The 18864-nt window shown below is 38.9% G+C and overlaps 2 protein-coding genes across 6 annotated transcripts; one reads left to right on the top strand and one right to left on the bottom strand.

Moving 5' to 3' along the window:
- Positions 1-204: 204 nt before the first annotated feature.
- On the bottom strand, positions 205-3665 carry psma8 (proteasome subunit alpha 8). Its single transcript, XM_023964803.1, has 7 exons — positions 3439-3665; positions 1965-2091; positions 1668-1792; positions 1425-1547; positions 1190-1309; positions 694-756; positions 205-586 (listed from the first exon to the last, which is right to left on the bottom strand). Exons 1-7 carry the CDS (start codon positions 3538-3540, stop codon positions 491-493), a joined length of 756 nt encoding a protein of 251 aa, XP_023820571.1. The 5' UTR covers positions 3541-3665; the 3' UTR covers positions 205-490.
- Positions 3666-4198: 533 nt separating this feature from the next.
- ss18 (SS18, nBAF chromatin remodeling complex subunit) lies at positions 4199-16154 on the top strand. Of its 5 annotated transcripts, XM_011486884.3 has the most exons (11): positions 4200-4393; positions 4834-4910; positions 4991-5075; positions 6391-6547; positions 7540-7770; positions 7927-8097; positions 8377-8454; positions 9428-9550; positions 12845-12975; positions 13397-13459; positions 14669-16154. In XM_011486884.3, the coding sequence occupies exons 1-10, from the start codon at positions 4328-4330 to the stop codon at positions 13412-13414; spliced, it is 1137 nt and encodes a 378-aa protein (XP_011485186.1). In that variant the 5' UTR covers positions 4200-4327; the 3' UTR covers positions 13415-13459; positions 14669-16154. The 5 variants fall into 5 exon arrangements, with proteins under 5 accessions (XP_011485189.1, XP_004079315.1, XP_011485186.1 ...); XM_011486887.3 differs by lacking the exon at positions 8377-8454 and having other exon boundaries at positions 4199-4393; positions 14669-14813; XM_004079266.4 differs by lacking the exon at positions 13397-13459.
- Positions 16155-18864: the final 2710 nt, after the last annotated feature.

The raw sequence follows: 18864 nt of genomic DNA, 5'->3' as shown, positions 1-18864 counted from the left end.
AGAGTGTTCTGCCGAGATTGAAATCCATTCATGCATCTTAGAATCCCATTTGGGGTCACAGGGATGCTGGAGCCTATCCCAGCTACTTCTGGGTGAAGGCAGGTTACACCCTGGTGAGGTTGCCAGTCAATCGCAGAGAATATAAAATCCTTCTAAACTTATTTTTAGGAATATTTACTTTTGAATCAAAACAACACATGAACATCACTTTGTAAATTTATTTAAGAAATGAATTTTGCAGATAAGATACAAACAAGTCCACTTGTATTGATGATTTGAGTTGAAGAGACCTACATCTTAACTTGAGATCCAAGCAAACTGTGATCTGTTTATTGGCTTTTCTTGTAGCTGCTAAAGCATGACCCAAAAATCTATGAAAACACTGCAGCAAGTTATGATTCAGGCTTTTACAGTGACATTTAGGAATAAACCTGACATTTGAAACCCAAATATGCTTTTCCATCCAAGTGGCAAAAAGGACCAAAGCGTTTCAAGTGGATTTTTTCTGCTTCTTCTTCTCTGCCTCTTCCTCCTTTTCTTTCTCGATTTCAGCCACCAGTGTCTCGATTTCCTTTGACTCCAAAATCTGTAAAAAAAAAAAAAAGATAACAGAAGATACAACAAACTTAATACACAAGCTTGGATAAAATAAAAATTAGTCAATGTAATGATGAGTTTTATTATTTCGGTTACCTTTAGTGGTTGATTTCGCCGGATGACGGCAAGCTCAATATTCTTTCCTCCTGACTGGACGACCTGTCACCACAATGTAAAGTAACAATCAATCAAATTGGAGGGAAATTTTAAGGAAAATAAAAATAAAGTACAATCAGGTACATATTTCAAATTGTTTTGATATTTTTGGGATTATACAAATCATTTGGAAGCTATTTTGTTTTCTTTTTCTCCAAACTTTGTCAGCTTTTTCATCCACAGTATTCCGTTAAAGTATTGTTGGGCTCATATTTATAGATATGGACCAGAAAAAATGTAATTATACATAAACAAATAAGGACGCACATTTTTTTGGTCAGATTGACATCCTCTCTGTTTCCAAAAGAAAATGTTTTAAAAGCTTTTAACAAAATACATGCAAATGAAAAGCAGTTTTCAAAAATCCCAAATTTATATCTGACAAAGAACAAAAATATACATAAAACATGGATGAAGAGCTTTAATGTGACCTTACCTCAAGCAAAGCTTTGATGGCCAACTTGATTGCCTCATTATCTCCAGCTATGGCTTCGTCTGTGTAATTCTTCTCCAGAAATTCTCTCACAGTTTTTGCGCTGCGGCCAATCGCATTTGCCTGATTGACCACCAATTAAAAAAAAAACAGAAGCAAATAAAAAATAAGGATTTATATTCAGGTCAATAAAATGCTTGTGAACAATAAAAAAAAAAAAAAAAACAGCAACACTGACCTTCCAGGCGTGGTAGGTTCCTGATGGGTCCGTCTGATACAGCCTGGGGGTGCCATCATAATCAAAGCCAACAATTAACGCAGAGATTCCAAACGGTCTGCGGCCGTTGCTTTGGGTGTAGCGCTACGAAGAGCAAAGATACAAAGACATCAGTTCTGGATTTTTAAAAAGAATCAGGAACTACGATGGAAAACACTATCCACTCATTTGTCATCTTTAATTTAGCAAAATAAAGTTACACACCTGTTTCAGTGTGGCAATGTATCGTGTGATATATTCCACTGTGACTGGATCTTCAACTGTTAGCCTGTGACTCTGACATTCAACTCGAGCTCTGTTTATCACGATACGTGCATCTGCTGTCAGACCTGTAAAAAAAAAAAACATTGGGAAATAGAATGACAACAAGTAAAGATGTTCATGACAGGGAAAGTATAAAAACTAATGTCCCGACAGAAAAATGTCAAAATTAAATATATGTACATCCAACAGATCTACGGCAAATGTACACTTCATACAGAAACCTTTCCTTAGCAGTACCTGCAAACGCCATACAGACGTGTTCATCCAGTGCACAGATTTTGCGGACAGTTCTTTCGTCCTGCAACTTCGCTACAGATTTCTTTTCCACGCCAAGGACAACAATATCTTTGCCTCTGATTCCCACCTGATCAGACGGAAAAACAGAATTCAATGATGTTAAACAATACATTCAAAATAACAGAACATCTTACAAAAGAGATGGTAATGAATATTACAATTTCAAATCAACATTTAAAACTGTTTGGATATTTTACCTCAGGATCTGATTGCTGTTTGGAAGAATCTGATTTTTTTTTTATAAAGATCTCCGTTTAAATGTAACCCCTTGATGCCCATTGATGCAGCTTTGCATCAAACCACTAACATTACCATTATTTAGCATTAACTTGAAAGCAAAAACATTAGTGATTTGTTTCAGAGCCTTCTGATTCTATCCATCCTGGATCATGAATGAGGACATCAGAGAAAGGGCACATGTTGGAGGTTTTGGAGTTAACGTGAGAGAGGCCAGACTGAGATGGTTCAGACATGTCCAGAGGAAAGACAGTGAAAATATTGGTAGAAGGATGCTGAGGTGCCTGGCAAGATGTCTAAAGGAAAACCAGAAAAGAGGTTTATGGATGCAGTGACCAAAAACATGAAGGTAGCTGGTGTTAAAGGAGAGGATGCAAGAGACAGCGTTAGATGGAGGAAGATGGTTCACTGTGGTGACCACTGAAGGGAAAAGCTGGAAGGAAAAGAAGTAGCCAGGTGGTTAAGAACCAACTGCATTGAAGCTTACTTGATTTCAAGCCACTAAGTTGACAGTAACAGATGTATCTGTTTTATTTTATTTTTTTCTGCAACTGTTGATGATGCTTTTTATGACGTTTTATGCCTTTTTTCTGATGAGTTGTAGAACCAGACATATTAAGGAGCAGATACTATATACTTCATTATATATAAACAGTGTCATATACATACTGTAATATGAATAAATTGCCGAATAGTTAAGAAGAAGAAGAGAGGGATTCTGGGTAGCAGGATTATGACAAGTAAGTAAACTGCATCCCAAGACAGTTTCAAACGTCGTAATGTGTAATAGACATTTTGCCCTTGTTGTCTCCACAAACAAGTATGAAATTATACTTGTTTCTAGCAATTTGTGAAATGTTTACCCCGTGAAACATTATCGATTGTATTTTCCTTGCTCAATCAGAACCGAAAGTGTGTCGAGAGTGACACAGCGACAAAATGCTAACCAGTGGCACGTTTTCCCGTTTAAGCTAAAACTCATTTTACCATCCAAACTACAAAAAAGTCTAGTAAGCGGCCCAACAAAATGTTAAGTCGTAACCCGAACTTACATTGTTTACCAACAACGTTAATCAGAACACTTAATGAATTAGTATAACATTTCTATTAGCCGCTAACTAGCTAACACAGACACTGCCACCGTTATCCTTAGCATTAGTTTGTCCTGAAGACTTACCGCAGTGGAACCTTTCTTTACAGCTTCTTGTGCATACTCTACTTGAAAGAGATGGCCGTCTGGAGAAAAGACAGTAATAGCTCTATCATATCTTGCAGCCATCGTGTAGAAGGAAAATCAAACAGTGTGATGGTTTTTGCGAAATGAATCAGCTAGTTAGCTAGAGACGCACAAAAGATTTGCGCATGCGCCCGACCTCTGACCTGTTGGGATACCAAAAAGATTACACCGGACAAAAGTTTTGATTAAAACATACTTTTCTGCGAACACATGCACTGGTGCAAAGATAAATTGCATCATATTTAATTTTTAATGAATAAGTAACCATTCAGTAATGTTAGAATTTTTATCCATTAACTTTTATTTTCTGGTACATCTTGGCACTTAGATAATCCAGAATGGCCGATGTTGAAAAATATTTTAAAGAAAAAACAAATGACCACTTATTAGATCCACTACTATTTCTATGTCTAAAGTTACATTGTATTTTTAAATTATAGCAACATTTATTTTTTGTGAAGCAATGTTCATTGCTATCTGGCATTTTAGCATTCAGTTGGACCATTCCACTTCCTGAAATATGGGGAACCTACTTTTTAAAATCATGTCGAAATAGGATTACATTTAAATTTTAACTAATACATAAAAACAATTTGGATCATATTGTAGGGAAAATTAAATATCGTTTTGGTTCACATAAAAAAAACCTCAATATTAAAAATAATTGTAATTAATAAGACCCCCTCCCCCCCTACACGAACCGCTGAATTTAGAAACTGCATCGTTTTCAGTACGGCTAGTGGGATCTGAGTTCCACCGATTTGTCTTGAGTGCTAGCTTAGTTTTGACTTTTATGCTGTAGTTTACTTTCATCCCCTATTGTATCACCATGTCGGTGGCGTTTGCACCTCACAGGCAGCGGAAAGGTGATATAACAGCCGCTGGAATACAGAAGGTATTGCATCTCTTTTAGCGCGTCTCTTATGGAAGCTACCAGACGTTGTTAGCAGTTGAGATTGACAGTGTTCGTCCAAGTCTAACCGCGGACAGGTCGGGAACTATGTCACACGATCAGAGCGCGGAGAATACGAAACTCTCTTCAGTCGAGACGCCATGTTTACACGAAGCGGATTTAACAGACTGTTTGCTTAAATGATGAATGGAGGCCTGCAGGTTTGTTAGCAAACGAAAGCTAGCCAAGAAGACGAGTCTTTTGTTAGCGCACGCTCTCATCTCACAAACCCGCTTTCCTTTGTTTTGAAACTGCAACAATCTCACACCAAAAATCACAAAAATAGACCCCTACACCAACGACTCACATACTACCCAGCTCTTTGTTTATATTTATCAATTGATCACAGACGTCTTTTAAATGTTAGCTTTTATTTTTTGCAGTTACTTGATGAAAACAACCACCTGATCCAGTGTATAATGGACTTCCAGAGTAAAGGAAAAACAGCAGAATGTTCACAGTAAGTCCTTTAAAAGCCTTTGTGTTGAATGGGTTTCAGATCTGTTTGTTGAGTATAATAAATACTTGTCTTTTCCCCAGGTATCAACAGATGCTTCATAGAAATTTGGTGTACTTGGCCACGATAGCAGACTCTAATCAGAACATGCAGTCTCTCCTTCCTGCTGTGAGTACTCATCCTTGCCCATAGTTATTAGTCTGTCACTTTTTTAAACTGTACATTACGGTACATGCATATGATCCCCTGTGTACTTTAGGTGTCATAGCAGCAATGATAAAATACATATAAAGTCATACATGTATTTAATGAGAGATAAAAAAAGTTATGTTTAGATGAAAAGTAGATGAAAATAACTTTAGGCTGCACACTTATGTATTCTGGTTTATTAATGTATTTTTTGTGATGACTGTAACTACTTCACATGATCCAGCTCTTTTTAGGAATTCGACTGAGGATTTTTTAGTTTATTTTATAGTCTATTTTTTTTTTTTTTAAATAGAATAAAAGAACAAATTAAAATACGCAGAGACTTACTATTGTCACTTCTGTTTTAAAGACTAATTAATAGCTCTTCATGCTAGATCATTGCTAAGGGCAAAACATTAAAAGAGCAGACAGAAGTCTTAAAACAACCACAATAATAAATGTTTTCATTGTAAGAGATTAGGTCACTTGTGTTTTTACACCTCTGCATTTAACAGTTAAAACAAGTTTTTCAGCACTCCTGTATAACTTCTTTGTTTAATTACAGAAACACGTGTTGCTCTTTGCTATAAATTAGGGGTCAGTTTATGTATTTATCCAACAGAATATAAATTCAATTTACCAAACCAAGTCCACATTTGCATAGGAGTATTTGACTAGCGTGATGTATGCCCTTCAAGTTATTCTGGTTGTTTTGTTGATGAAACATCTTTGCTTTTAAAGCTCTCCGTCATACTGAAGTTCAGTCACTTAGACATTTTTTCTTTTCAATTATTAAAAAGGCTATTTGCTACATTCCTTTAATAAAGCCAGCAAGCATCTTTGATTTCATTAAAATTATATTTTAAAAGTAATTTTAAATATCTAGTTGTCTAATATCTACTTTCACCGTATTTAAGAAAGGTTAGAGATAGTTAGAGGGAAGGCAGTTACAGTCTGACTCTGTGAGCTAAAGAGTAACTTTGGTTCTCCTTTCCCAAAGATGCATTTTCATAAAGATTTATGAATTGTTTCTTACATGCCTTAAATTTTTGAAAAGTTTGTTTTTCTTTCTGTTTTTTTTTATGCATCCACATGGCATTGTATGTGGCCACAAGCACGTTTATTAAACGAGGTTGTTTTATTTGGCAGTTGGTCAATGTGTGCCTAAATGTCTTGCTAATCATACGCACATAAGTTTACTTTTACTTGATTTAGCTTTCTTTTTTTTGTTTCTTGTGATGATATGATTTTTCCCATTGATTGGTATATTTGTTCTTTTTTTTAATGCTTTCAGCCACCCACTCAAAACATGCCTATGGGCCCTGGTGGCATGACCCAAAGCGGACCTCCTCCCCAGCCCCCACATGGTCATAATATGCCCTCTGAGGGAATGGTCAGTGTTGGCCCCCCAGCCCCCCATATGCAGAGCCAGATGAATGGACAGATGCCTGGTAAGTCACTAACTCAATATGTCCTCCTCTGTCTTTCTTTCTTTTTCTTTTTTCTCTCCCAGTTTCTGTCTTGCTCAGGTTGCTTAGCAACACCGCAGAACCAAGAGGGAGGTCTTCTGCTAAAGGATGATGTCATTCGTTGGGGTGCTGTGATGGCCTTGAACTTGATTTTGACTTGATACCTTTTTTGTTTTCTTTTTAAGCACAAAAGTATACATAAATCTAAAAAATATACACGGGTATATATTTTATTGGAACTCTTTTTCTGGGTAAAGTTTAACAGATTTTATTGGGGATCAAGTCACTCTCCTAAAAATTACTCAACCATCTTTTTATACGAATTTGATGCTGTAAATATATAGCACATGTTTTCCGTGGACTTTTTTAACTAGTTAGAGAAAAGAACTGCATCCATCAGGGTTGCTTTAAAGGTTATGTGGAATCTCTTTCAAAGGCAAAGACTTCATTTTAAAGGCAGAAAGAGCTGTTTTACTTTAAAAATAGCTTTAAGAATTTGATCGATAACTATACAACTTTTTTCTGATACGCGTTTTAATTTTTTTACAATTGCAATCCAATCTTTTGTTTGCATATTAATGTGTTTAGACTTCCAGCAGATATTTATATCATCATAAACAAAATGATTTTTCCATCTACAGATTAGAAGAAGTTTCTGTAGTTCCTTCAGTGCATTTAAAACTGGCCTAAATTAGAAGATAAAGTAAACATAATTGCTAAAATGTTCATCCATCTGTAAGTTAAACTCGCAAGAACCTTTATGAAATCAAAAAATACAAACTCTAATTATTCCAAAGTTGTAGCATTCCACTAGAATTTTTAATGTAATACGGGAAAAATGGTCATTTCCATTAAGTTTTTATTAGAATAAATCAAACCAAAATCAGGCCACAGAAAAGTTATGTGTAAATTACTGTTTCACTCAATGTTCTTGACCTTCCATAACTATTTTGTGCTTCTTTTTTTTCTTTCAGGTCCTAATCACATGCCCATGCAAGGACCCGGTCCAGGCCCCAACCAGCCTCCAAACATGTCCAGTGGTTCCATGAACATGCCCCCCAGCAGTCATGGCTCCATGGGGGGTTACAATCATGCTGTCCCATCCTCTCAGGGGATGCCGGTTCAGAGCCAAATGAGTATGACCCAAGGCCAGCCAATGGGAAACTATGGACCTCGACCAAACATAAACATGCAGCCAAGTCAAGGTGAAGCAAGTTTTCCTGTCTTGCAATCCGTGGAGTTTTATTGATTTCTGTTGCGTCTTGCTGTGCGGGACTGGTGTTTGTGTATTAAGTTTAGCGCTGTTATCTATTATGGGTCTATTATAGGGAGATATCTAACTCATTTTGGGGTAATTCCAGGTCCGATGATGCATCAGCAGCCTCCGTCACAGCAGTACAACATGCCTCCAGGTAGTGGTGGACAGCACTACCAAGGACAACAGAACCCTATGGGTATGATGGGTCAGGTCAACCAGGGGAACCACGTCATGGGACAGAGGCCAATGCCCCCCTACAGACCCCCACAGCAAGGTATAAAGCTGTTAGTGGTCTTATGCATGGAAGTTTTGAAGTCCGATCTTCCCTGGAACCCTCCTCCTTCATCTCCCATTCTTTCTCTTCTCAATTTACCTTTCTTGTGGAGTTCACATACACCTTGATGCACCCTGAAGCATCAAGTCTTTTTAGATCCTAAGAGAACACGTCTCTCTAGAGCTCATGGCAGGGAGTCCATCCTCTCTACCCCACCCCCACATAAACCCATACCAACGACACCTTGAATCTACTTGTGTGTATGTTGTGTGTATGTAGGACCCCCTCAGCAGTACCCAGGACAGGAAGACTACTATGGGGACCAGTACAGTCACGCAGGCCAGGGAGCCTCAGAAGGTAGGTGAACCCACCAACCTCTGGGAAAGAAAGGCGATGCATCAGCCCAAAACTCATCAGTTTCTTGATGACTTTCTGGGGAAGCCAAATGTTTAGGGAATATGGCATTTTTTTAAGAATTCCCCAAAATTGGTCATTTCACACTAGAATCACAGCAGAAGCCTATTATGGTACAGTATTCCCCCCTTATTCGCGGGGGTAAGGAACCAGAGACATCCGTGAATACGGAGAACCCCCCCACCCCTGTGGCTGGAGAATGTCCGTCACCAATCCTTACTCATTAAAAACCCTTCTGAAACTTTTCTGATGCTTCGTAAAACATTTATTAAAAAGCACTGAAATATTGCTCAGCATAAAGATTTTTTTTTACATTATTCAGAGCAATAGACTGACCACAGCGTACTTTATAATGCACTCCAGCCCCTTCTTTGGACGCAAAAGTCTTATACAAGCGTCTTGAGCTGAGATTTTGTGATGAACTGGAGTGCTAATAGTGAAACGCGAATACACGGGGGAACACTGTATACGAAACTCTTTTCTGTCTTTGTTCAATTAACATTCCCTTTTTTTTCCTCTACTGACTCTCCGTTTCTCTACAGCCTTTCAGAGTCAGATGTTTTTAAAACTAAAAACAAAACTCTTGACCTGTTTTTGTTTATTTGTTGTCTATATTCTGTGATCTCCTCTGTGAAGCTGAAACACTACAGCTAGAATATACAGATATTATGGTAGTAATGTCATAAAATAATATGCAATGTAAGTGGTATTTTACTTGTTTGACTATGTACTTATTTTATGACCTCATGTATTATTTGACTCAAAGTAAAAAAATAAATAAAAAAAAGGTTATATTAGCATCTCCTATTTTTAGATTTTCTTTTTTTTTATTCAAATTCCATAAAATCGCTTTAAAGTTGCTTTGTATACCCCTGCATGAGTGTATCTTCATCACTGTACCCTCTCTGACTTGAAGGTAATGCCCAGTATGGCCAGCAGCAGGAAGCATACCAGCAAGGCCCCCCTCAGCAGCAGGGTTATCCTCCACAGCAGCAGTACCCAGGTCAGCAGGGCTACCCGCCACAACAACAAGCTTACGGTGAGTCCATTCAGAAACCCAGAAAGCCACAATGTCCCACTGGAATGCAGATGGGTGAAATAACCAAACAGTGAACATGTCTTGACATAATCAAATATTGAGGAGATTGGAGCTTAGTGGAAAAATAAATCATTAGTGCTTGTTTTAGCATGTCAGTTTACTTTAAAAACTATTCTTCAGGAATCAGAGGACCGCTTACTGATTTCAAAACAATTTTTTGTAAACTCTAAAATTCAGAGCCAGTCCAGATAAACTAACATTTGGGATTTTTCAGATGTTTTTGCTCTAAGGATCTTTTAGAACTAATGCCATCAACAACAACAAATAAAACATTTATTCTAAAGGTCCGCAACTACATTATTATTATATCTTTTTTTTTTGCAGAATTAAGAGGCACATTTTTTTTTTAAATACTGCATAAACAAACCTTAAACAGTTTTCTCTAAGAATAGAGCCTTATTTTACTTCAAACTCTTCAGGTTTTACTTAGTTTTCCTATAATTAGTTTAGTGTCTTAACAAAAATATTAAACCACAAATAGACTTGTTGTTAGTTCTCTAATATGTAACAGCGTTTAATAAATCTAAGTGAATGATGGACAGATCCAAGCTAATAATAGAGAATGTAATAAAGAATACATTTTTAATAGAGTATGTAATAAATCCTTACGAAATAGTAGGTTTTACAGACAAACTTGAAATGTTTCCTGGTAAATCTCTCTGGAGTATCGGTAACACCTGCCCTTGTAAGTGGACATGGGCTGTCTGAGGGCAAAAAAATGGGCAAACCTGAAGGGGGCATGCAGATGGTAGACTGCTCCATGAGCCCATATCAAGAAAATGTTCATGCACATGTGTTTCTGTAGGCCTGATGCGGGCGACTGGTCATAGGGAAGAGTTGCACAACTCATATTTAAGTAAGGGGGAAGTTGGTGAGATGCGTCTATTCAAACCACCCCTACGTTGGTTAGTGTGTGCTCCTTACGAGCAGCCTGCCTGCTCCAAATGAGAAAATGAAACAATTATGCGAGTGTCCTATTTGTATTTACATATCACCAGCACACCTTTGCGTGCAGCGTTTGCGTGCGGTTAGTAAGGAGCCAGGACGCGCACCTTGCTGAAGACTAGAGTGCGGGGTTAGGTCGCTCTAAGTGTGTGGAACTTGCATTATCCTTACAAAAACTTGACAGTACACTTCCCAACACGCAGGGAAATCGTACATTCCGCTCTCATGACATCCCTTAAGATGGCCTCAGGACACACATGTGCTCGCCTTAAGACGCAGCCGCTCCTCTCTACGATCCTCCATCGCCCTGGATAGCCTGTTGCACCTGTACGCGTCAATAGGCTATCCGGGTTTAAGCATTTACTTAAAAAAAACAAAAAAAAGAGTATAGAAATAAACATGATTTAATCAGGATCTGATATCATTTGAAGTGTGGGTTTACTTGCAGGAGCTCTTAAGGGATTTCTCTTTGTGGCAGTTTTCTCTAGAACTTTCTGTCAGTTGCCCTCTTTGTGAGCCAGAGCTGTAGTTATTAATGAGCCAGCTGAGATGCCGAGGCTGTGAGGTGAGATCCATCTGGCACATACACACGCCTGCTCTCTCAGGCTCCCACAAGGTTATGCACAGCAGCATAAGGCATTAGGAGGGCCTAACGATGCTGCGTGGGCCTCATTTGACTTCCACCCAAGTCTAGTTTGCTCGGTCCTTCACAGTATCGGCAAAGATGGCTCCTGTGTACAGAGCTGGATTATAAATAGGTCTCTCTCTCTCTTTATACATATATACATATTTATTTTCTTTAGCTTGTTTTTTTTTTTATGTGTAACTGCTCCCTGACCTCAGTGTGACTCATTTGGTTGCATCCATAACTTGCTAACATGTTTCAGAAGCAGCCTAGGCAAATATTTGATATTCTTCTGTCGGTTGATCCTTGCTATAAAGCAGTGCTTCTCAAATAGTGGGACACGCCGATGCGATGCCAGGAGGGGCGCGCGGTAGTGGCGGTTTTAGGCACAGGTAATACGGGCAAATGTCCGGGGCGCAAATTTAACATGGGGGTGGTGACGACAGCGGCTCAGTGCGAGGAAAAAATCTGCGCCACTATTCGGTTCCTATTGTCTGTTAAATCACACACAGAGTTTGTAACAGCCTGAAACTTTTGAATCCCCGTCCCTGCAGCTGCGCGCTCCCGTCTCCTGTCACACGCGTGTGTGAGAACGAAAGGGGAGGGGTAGTAGGCTCAGGCTGCCAGGTGAAATGGGGCACGCGGAGAGCTGCAAGCACTGCCTGGATTAGCACCACCAGGATCATCACATGCTTTTAGATTACTCAGTTCATGCTAATAATGTCATCCTTCATTAACTGTTATAGATATTTTGATGACATCTTTATTTTTCATAAATGTATTTTTTGTCTGCCTGTCGTTTAGTTGGTGTCAGTATTTGAAATAAAGACAGCAGGTAATGCAGGAAAACCGCTGCACTTTATGAGATCATAAATAAACAATCCATCATTTAGAAAAACATCAGCACAATGTTTTTATCTATCTCTACAGACTAAAAAGGTTAAATATATTGGTGCTGCTCTGTTAATGTTTCAGATCAATTTACATTTAATATTATTGATTGACTAAATTATTTTTCTCAGCATCAAATGGTTCAGTTGGTCAGAATGTTTCTATTTTAAATAAGGACTGATAGATTTTTTTATTTCAGGCACTTTAAGCTTTTTTCTTTTAGACTATAACTGGGTTTCTGTGGCTAAATAAAGTCAATATTTGTTGAAAATTATTTTTATTGCTTTTTTTCTTTTGTTAGTGTTAAAAGATACAACTTTAGGGATACTTACACACATTTTATAGATACTAACCTAATATATTGTCACTTGGGTCAATTTCTCACTTCACCATTCAGAAGAATAAGGCTTCAAAAAGAAAGTAGTGAACATGGTGTCCGAATTGCTTTTATTGTTGGAGCATTATGGGTACTGTAGTCAGGTTTCTCACTGAGTGATGCATACTGTCCTTCAACTGTCTGTGAATGAGTTGAATAAAGTTTACTTCTAACTTTATAGTCACTTATATTAAAAGCTTGTTGTTTTTCTTTAACCAGGGATCCACAACGGAGGTGGAAAAGTCACGTTTAGACCCCTATTTTAGCTGAACAACTAGTCCTTTGGTTCAGACTGACAAAATTAAGACTTTTGGTTTATCAGAAATGGAATGTGTTGGTTTTTCAGTTAGCCGTCCTTTTAAGAGCGCCACCTTACATCTGTTTGTGCTCACTTTAGGCCCCTCCCAAAGTGCTCCGGGACAGTACCCTAACTATCCGCAGGGGCAGGGCCAACAGTATGGGGGCTACCGTCCTCCCCAGCCCGGACCCCCTCAGGGCCAGCAGCAGCGCCCGTACAGTTACGACCAGGTGAGTATAGCAGCAGTCACCGGATTGTTTGGAATTCCGATTTTCTTACAAATTAAACAAGTTTATTGCCAGAAAAAATGCTTTTCTAGCTCTCAGTGAAACCACAGACAATGAAGTTTAAAGTCAAGAATCATGTTGTGTTATGCATGCAAACATCCTATTGGGTGGTTGAGTCTGTTTGTTCCAGAAGATTGTATATGCTGCTGCTGTGTTTGAAATGTTAACCGTAGTGTTGGTTATTTCTTCTGGTTCATGTGGTGTGCCTCCTTTGAAATACCAGGGCTTTAAATAGGATTCTTCCTTAAACTTGAGTCAGTTTGCTCCATTGTTTAAAGTGCAATCCGTTTTCTGCCCTGTATTTCCCATGGTCTTCTGTGGGGACCAGAGCTACACGTTGATATCTTTATCTTTGAACATTCAGGGGCACATGAGGAAATAAGGAAGCGGGGATTTGAACCCCTGACTAGCTCTGTAAGAAGCAAAGGTAATGGTTGCTGTGAAGACCTCAGGGTCCAATCTAGACACTTGACCACCTAGAGTTAATTTGCATTTTCTAATGTTTCTTCTATCTGTCCTCTTCTTCTCTTTTTTTATTTTTTGATTCAACCTTTTTTAAGTTCTTCCATTTCTGTTTAACTCTACTGTTGTTGTTTTAACCAGGGGTCGAATTGTCAGAAATGAGGTCCCAAAACAAAAGCATGCGTAGTCTGTAGTGAGACGTCTCCTCAAACTTTAACACTCGACGAACAATGTGCTTGTGATGAAGCTGCGATTGTTGGGGTGTAGCGGTACATGTGATCTCCTCAAAACTGGGGCTCCAGGTGATGCGCCTGTGCTGCCAAACAAATATCTTGCCTCTCAATTTAGTTCCCATTTGTTTTTGCACAATCTAAACATTTAGTAATTTAAATTTCTACAAAACAAAATTTTCAGCTATTCTTTTGTGATTTTGAGTATTTTCAGGGACAAAAATTCAAATATTGTGATTTCATTAATGAAAAGGACAAACCAGCAGTGCTTTGTCTAGCTTTTTCAAATGATTGAAGTTAATCATGAATGTTTATTTTTAATTGTAAGGGTTTTCCTACCGTAGTTGTTTTTGAGTTGACTGGAAGTAGTTTAAGAGTACTTTTAAGGAAACAATGCAAAGTTAAGGCACCTAAGATGATCAACAGTCAAAAACATCTTTACTTTATGAAAAGTCTGATTTAATTTTATTTTTTTAATCAAAGACCTGACGGAAATTGATACTAAATTGTAAAATTGTGTGTACTGTTACACCCCTAAAAATCATTCAATGATATCTTCTAAAAATACCTCTTTTTTTTTCTTGTTTTCACTCCACTTTGGGTTAAATCTAAAACATATTTCGACCCCTGTTTAGGATTGTGTTAAACACTTCTGTTTGTACAATTATTAGATTTAGTTGTGTTCACTCATGAGGAACATCCTCCTCAGTAGTGCTGCTAAAGCCTGATGTATACCGATAGAACATGGCTTTGAAGTTGTGACCATGCTGCCACCTGCTGGTCAGCACTAGTCACTGTAGGCATGACTGAAATTATTTTGAAACCACAGATTGATTTATTTATGATTTTCTTTTTGCACCCTATTGCGATTTTTGAACATGAGCTTTTTCTTTGTGTTTTTTGAGAGGGTCAATAACATGGTTCTGTCAAACTTTATTCCACAGGCCCAGTATGGAAATTACCAGCAATGAGAGATGGTCACAGCATCCTCCCCTGCTCTTCTGATCTCTGTCTGGGCTTTGACCTTTTGGTCAGCTGCAAAACATTCTGTTTAATGATGGTTTCAGCTCAGCTCCGCTTAGATACCCACAAAAACCAAGAAAACAAGACACATTTAGCATCTTTTTACGGCTTTTCACAGTCGCCTGCTTAACGTTGTCCCGATTTCTCTTGCACATTGGCACGATAATGTTACAGTACACGACTCACCCCAGTATGTCTCCAAAAAGCAATGCCTTAAAAATGGAACCGCCTTATCCTTAGCATTGCAGATTGTGAAACGGGCTGTCAAAACGTCAAATAACAAATGATTCAAATGTAGTTTCAGTCGACTGTGGTGCATTGTTTCTCAGTCCTGCATCCCTCACCTAAAGAAGCAATAATACCAGCAGTTTGGAAACGGTTAGGGACTTGGAGGAAACAGTGCAAACGCACCAGGTGAACTTCCAGCTAGGCAATGGTACATGTCTCGATGTATGTGATGATGTAAAAATATATTTTATGCTTTTTAGATCAAGCTAACTTTGTATAAGACCTCGAAAAGTAGTACTAAATGTTGTTTATTTCGAAGAAGAAAAAAGTGTATGTGTCTGTATTTTTTATTTTTTTATGCTCTTTGATGGTAAATGAGTCCTTTTCAGCACATTTTCTTTGTTGTTAAAACTGTGTAACTATTAAATTAGATTGCCAAGTCATCGGCTTTGACTTTGTATGAATACTCACTAAAAAAAAATCATTCAACATGTACACACATTCAAATGCACAGAAGCAGAGAAAATATGAAGAGCATGTCTGGAACATGAAAGTCTTTGATGTTTAGAGAAATTCTTTTCAAAATTTGGCCTTAAGACAAATTAAAAAAAAAAAAGATTTAGATCACAAATTCATTTTTTATGATATTGCCAGGCAGAGGTGGCATTTGAATTGAGAAAAGTAATATGTAGCAGAATTTATCGAGTTGAAGGCCCCCTTTTATTTTTTTACAGTGAAGTGACTTGGAAAGATCAAATAACTCTTAGTTTTGTTAGATGGTAGACGGCAGTACTGGAATCCCATCTGCCCTTGGAATAACCGTCTACATTGATGTCATTTCAAAAGTGTTATTTGTGAATAAAAAAAAAAAACACATTTTGTGTCAAATATGTAAGATAAGATGTGAAAATAATGTTCTTGAAATGGATTCCTTAATTTTCACGGTAAATACTGGTTGTGCAGTTTTATATCACTGGCTTGATATCTGTATTATGGTGCATATTTTATTGATCCCATATGTACAGCATCATAAAGAAGAGGAATCCGGTGTCCTCTTTTATTGTTTATATGGCTGTTCTAATATTTTTCATTCTGCGATCCCATTTGAAGTTGTGGTCACATTCGTGTCATGGCAATGTAAACTGTACATTACAATAAATCGGAAAAATCTTTAATATACTTTTTGTGTTTACCTTTTTAACCCTGTGAAACCCACTACATCAAAGAATTGACAGAAAAATTAATTTATTTGCTAAAGCATTTTTTAATAAGATGTAGATAATATAAGTAACAATGTTGGTTCAAGGTCCAAAAATATTGACACTAGGGAAAAGGCCCCTTATCCATCCACTGTCTCAGAAGTGATCCACCTATTTTTAACATGGTATAACTATTTGAAAAGAAATATCAACCGATTTTGCGTTATTTCAATACAGCAAGTAGTGATACAAAGGTTAACAATAGACACGTTTTTCTCACCATGAAATTAGGAAGAAATCTTGACAGAAGTGTTTTTGAGATTTAATGGAAGCAGTCGTTTTAAAATGAGCAGGAGATGCCCATTTACTGCCCTTATTCTGACCCTCAGGGGGGGTATTAATCCAGGCCTCCAGGGCCGGTGTCAACACGTTTTCCAACCAGCCAACCAACTCCTTACTGGCTAAACACACCTGATTCAGGTAATCAGCGCCGGATAAGGCAGGAATTCTGCAAAACCAGCAGGAGGTCGGCGCTCGAGACCTGGAGTTTGAAACCCCAAATAATCCACCACAGTCCGGAAACGTGTTCCAAATTCTATACAAGGCCTGCTTAGGCATGGGTAGGGGTTGGACAGTGACCCCTTAAATGTCGTGATTGGCTTCCCAAATCCAAAATAATTACAGAAATAAATCACAACCTCCCAGCCACCTACATTCATAAAGACAAAAAACAAAAAAATGTATATACAAAAACAATATAATAATAAGATAAAAGACAAAAGAAAGATGAATGCAGCCTCAACAGGGCTCAAACTTATGTGCCGGTCTCAATCCTGGTAAATGCAGGCGTTGTCAGGAAGAGCACTGGACATAAAAATGATAAGACATATCAAATGGATCAAAGGAAAAGATAGGTATATGAATGGATGAATTAATATGATGATAGCATGGTTTTCTAAACATTTTAAGGGCTCTGAGGGATCCGACACACTTAATACACCGAGACTTGCCCCGTTGATATTTTACCTGCATGTCAAAGTGGGGCTGGGTAAATCTGGGCCTGGTTCTGTACAATGGGTTTTCAGGAAAAGTTTGGATCATGCTAATGAGAGGAGGTTCTCAGAAATGCATGTATCAAATATGATACGAACGGTTAAATAGGGTCAACTTGACTGCTTTCCTTTCCAACAGAGCTGCTCAGTGCTCTGCCCTCATGAATGAGCCGTGCAGCATCAGTGCCGTCAGGAGGTGACAGTTTGATCCAACTGTTTTGTCCATATTTGTGGTGGTGAGCTTACATCTGTTTGCGTTCCTGCTCTGCTCAGCATCACGTGTCTGGACGCATCCATAGAGGTCCAGAGCGCATTTACACTCAGAATTACCTTCCACGTCCCTCTCTCCCCTTCTGCTTTCTCCGGGGCGGAAAAGGGACTACCTGTCACTTTTGGTGTGTGTGCGGGGGGGAGGGCATGCAGATGGCACACCAGATGTGCGGCCAGATCACATGACTTGAGGCCGGTGTTTGGTGTTAAAGGGGCCATTGACCTGGTGCTGTGATGAGCCTGTGCATGTAAATGTTAGTGTAAATGCAGCGTTGGAAGAGACAAAGCATCTTTGTCATTACGCCTATGTGTTTACATTGTATTTGTGTGAGTTTGTGTATCCCTGCTCAAATTTAGTGGTCACGCGCAGTCCCAACACCATGCTGCTCCACAGCTGGCTGCCCCACCCTTCCCAGCTGCCACTGGGGCTCCCCCTGGCCCCGCCGCTTGGCAGAGCCGGCGTTTTGGGCGCATCCCCACCAGTCTTTCCTGGCAATTTCTGCCCTCAGCTGCGCTCTCGCAGACGGTATTGGGGTCGGACAAAGTCACTCCTCCTGTGACTGAGTCTGGGGCCATTGTGAGATGATGAAGAGGTGATAAGGAGACTGTTATCTAAGATTGAAATGTCCTTAAAAAGATGGACATACCTGACTGCTAGATTTACCTGCAGCAGATTCTTAAAAACAATCTCAAACAGTTGCAGGGGTTATCAAAGTTTGTCAAAGATTTCCTCATACCTTCACCTCGATTTGAAGCCAAACAAAAACATGGCAGCATCATTAAAGTACGTGATTACCTTGTTCAATATTTTGATAATTATATTTTCTGGCTTTTTGTGGGGGGGGGACTCCTGAGCACGGAAGAGAAAATGACATTGTGATCATAGCTAGCAGGCACGATGTGATCTATCTTTCCTCCACCAGCTCTCCTTTTCACTCTTTCATACCCACACTCTCGGTGTGACAGAAAGTCTATGGGGAGGTATAAGAGGTAGTAATGGGGGGGAATGCAGCAGCCTCTACAGTTTAATTGGAGATGTGTCACACTAAATAAATGGTGCAAAAACAAGCGCTGACTGGAGGCTTGAGGGAGGGGCCCTGGGGATCCAGCCTGCTTTATTGGGCAGGAGCTTTGCACCACTCCAGGGTGAAATGGGGCTGTGCACTGCTGAGAAACTCTCCAACCACCAAACCACCATGCTTTCCAAAGACTACTGTGGAGGAGAAGACAAAGGCAATCATTTAGCGCTGCAGAAAAGCATCTTTTTGGTGCTGAGCAGAAGGTGTGAAAGAACATGGTGACCCGATTGATGCTCATCCTCATCTGTAATTCCAATTTCTGCTTACAGGCAAAAAAAAAAAAAAAAAA

The sequence above is a fragment of the Oryzias latipes genome, chromosome 17 (assembly GCF_002234675.1).
Source record: "Oryzias latipes chromosome 17, ASM223467v1".
Taxonomy (NCBI): Eukaryota; Metazoa; Chordata; class Actinopteri; order Beloniformes; family Adrianichthyidae; genus Oryzias; species Oryzias latipes.
This window is presented reverse-complemented; position numbering and strand designations above follow the sequence as displayed.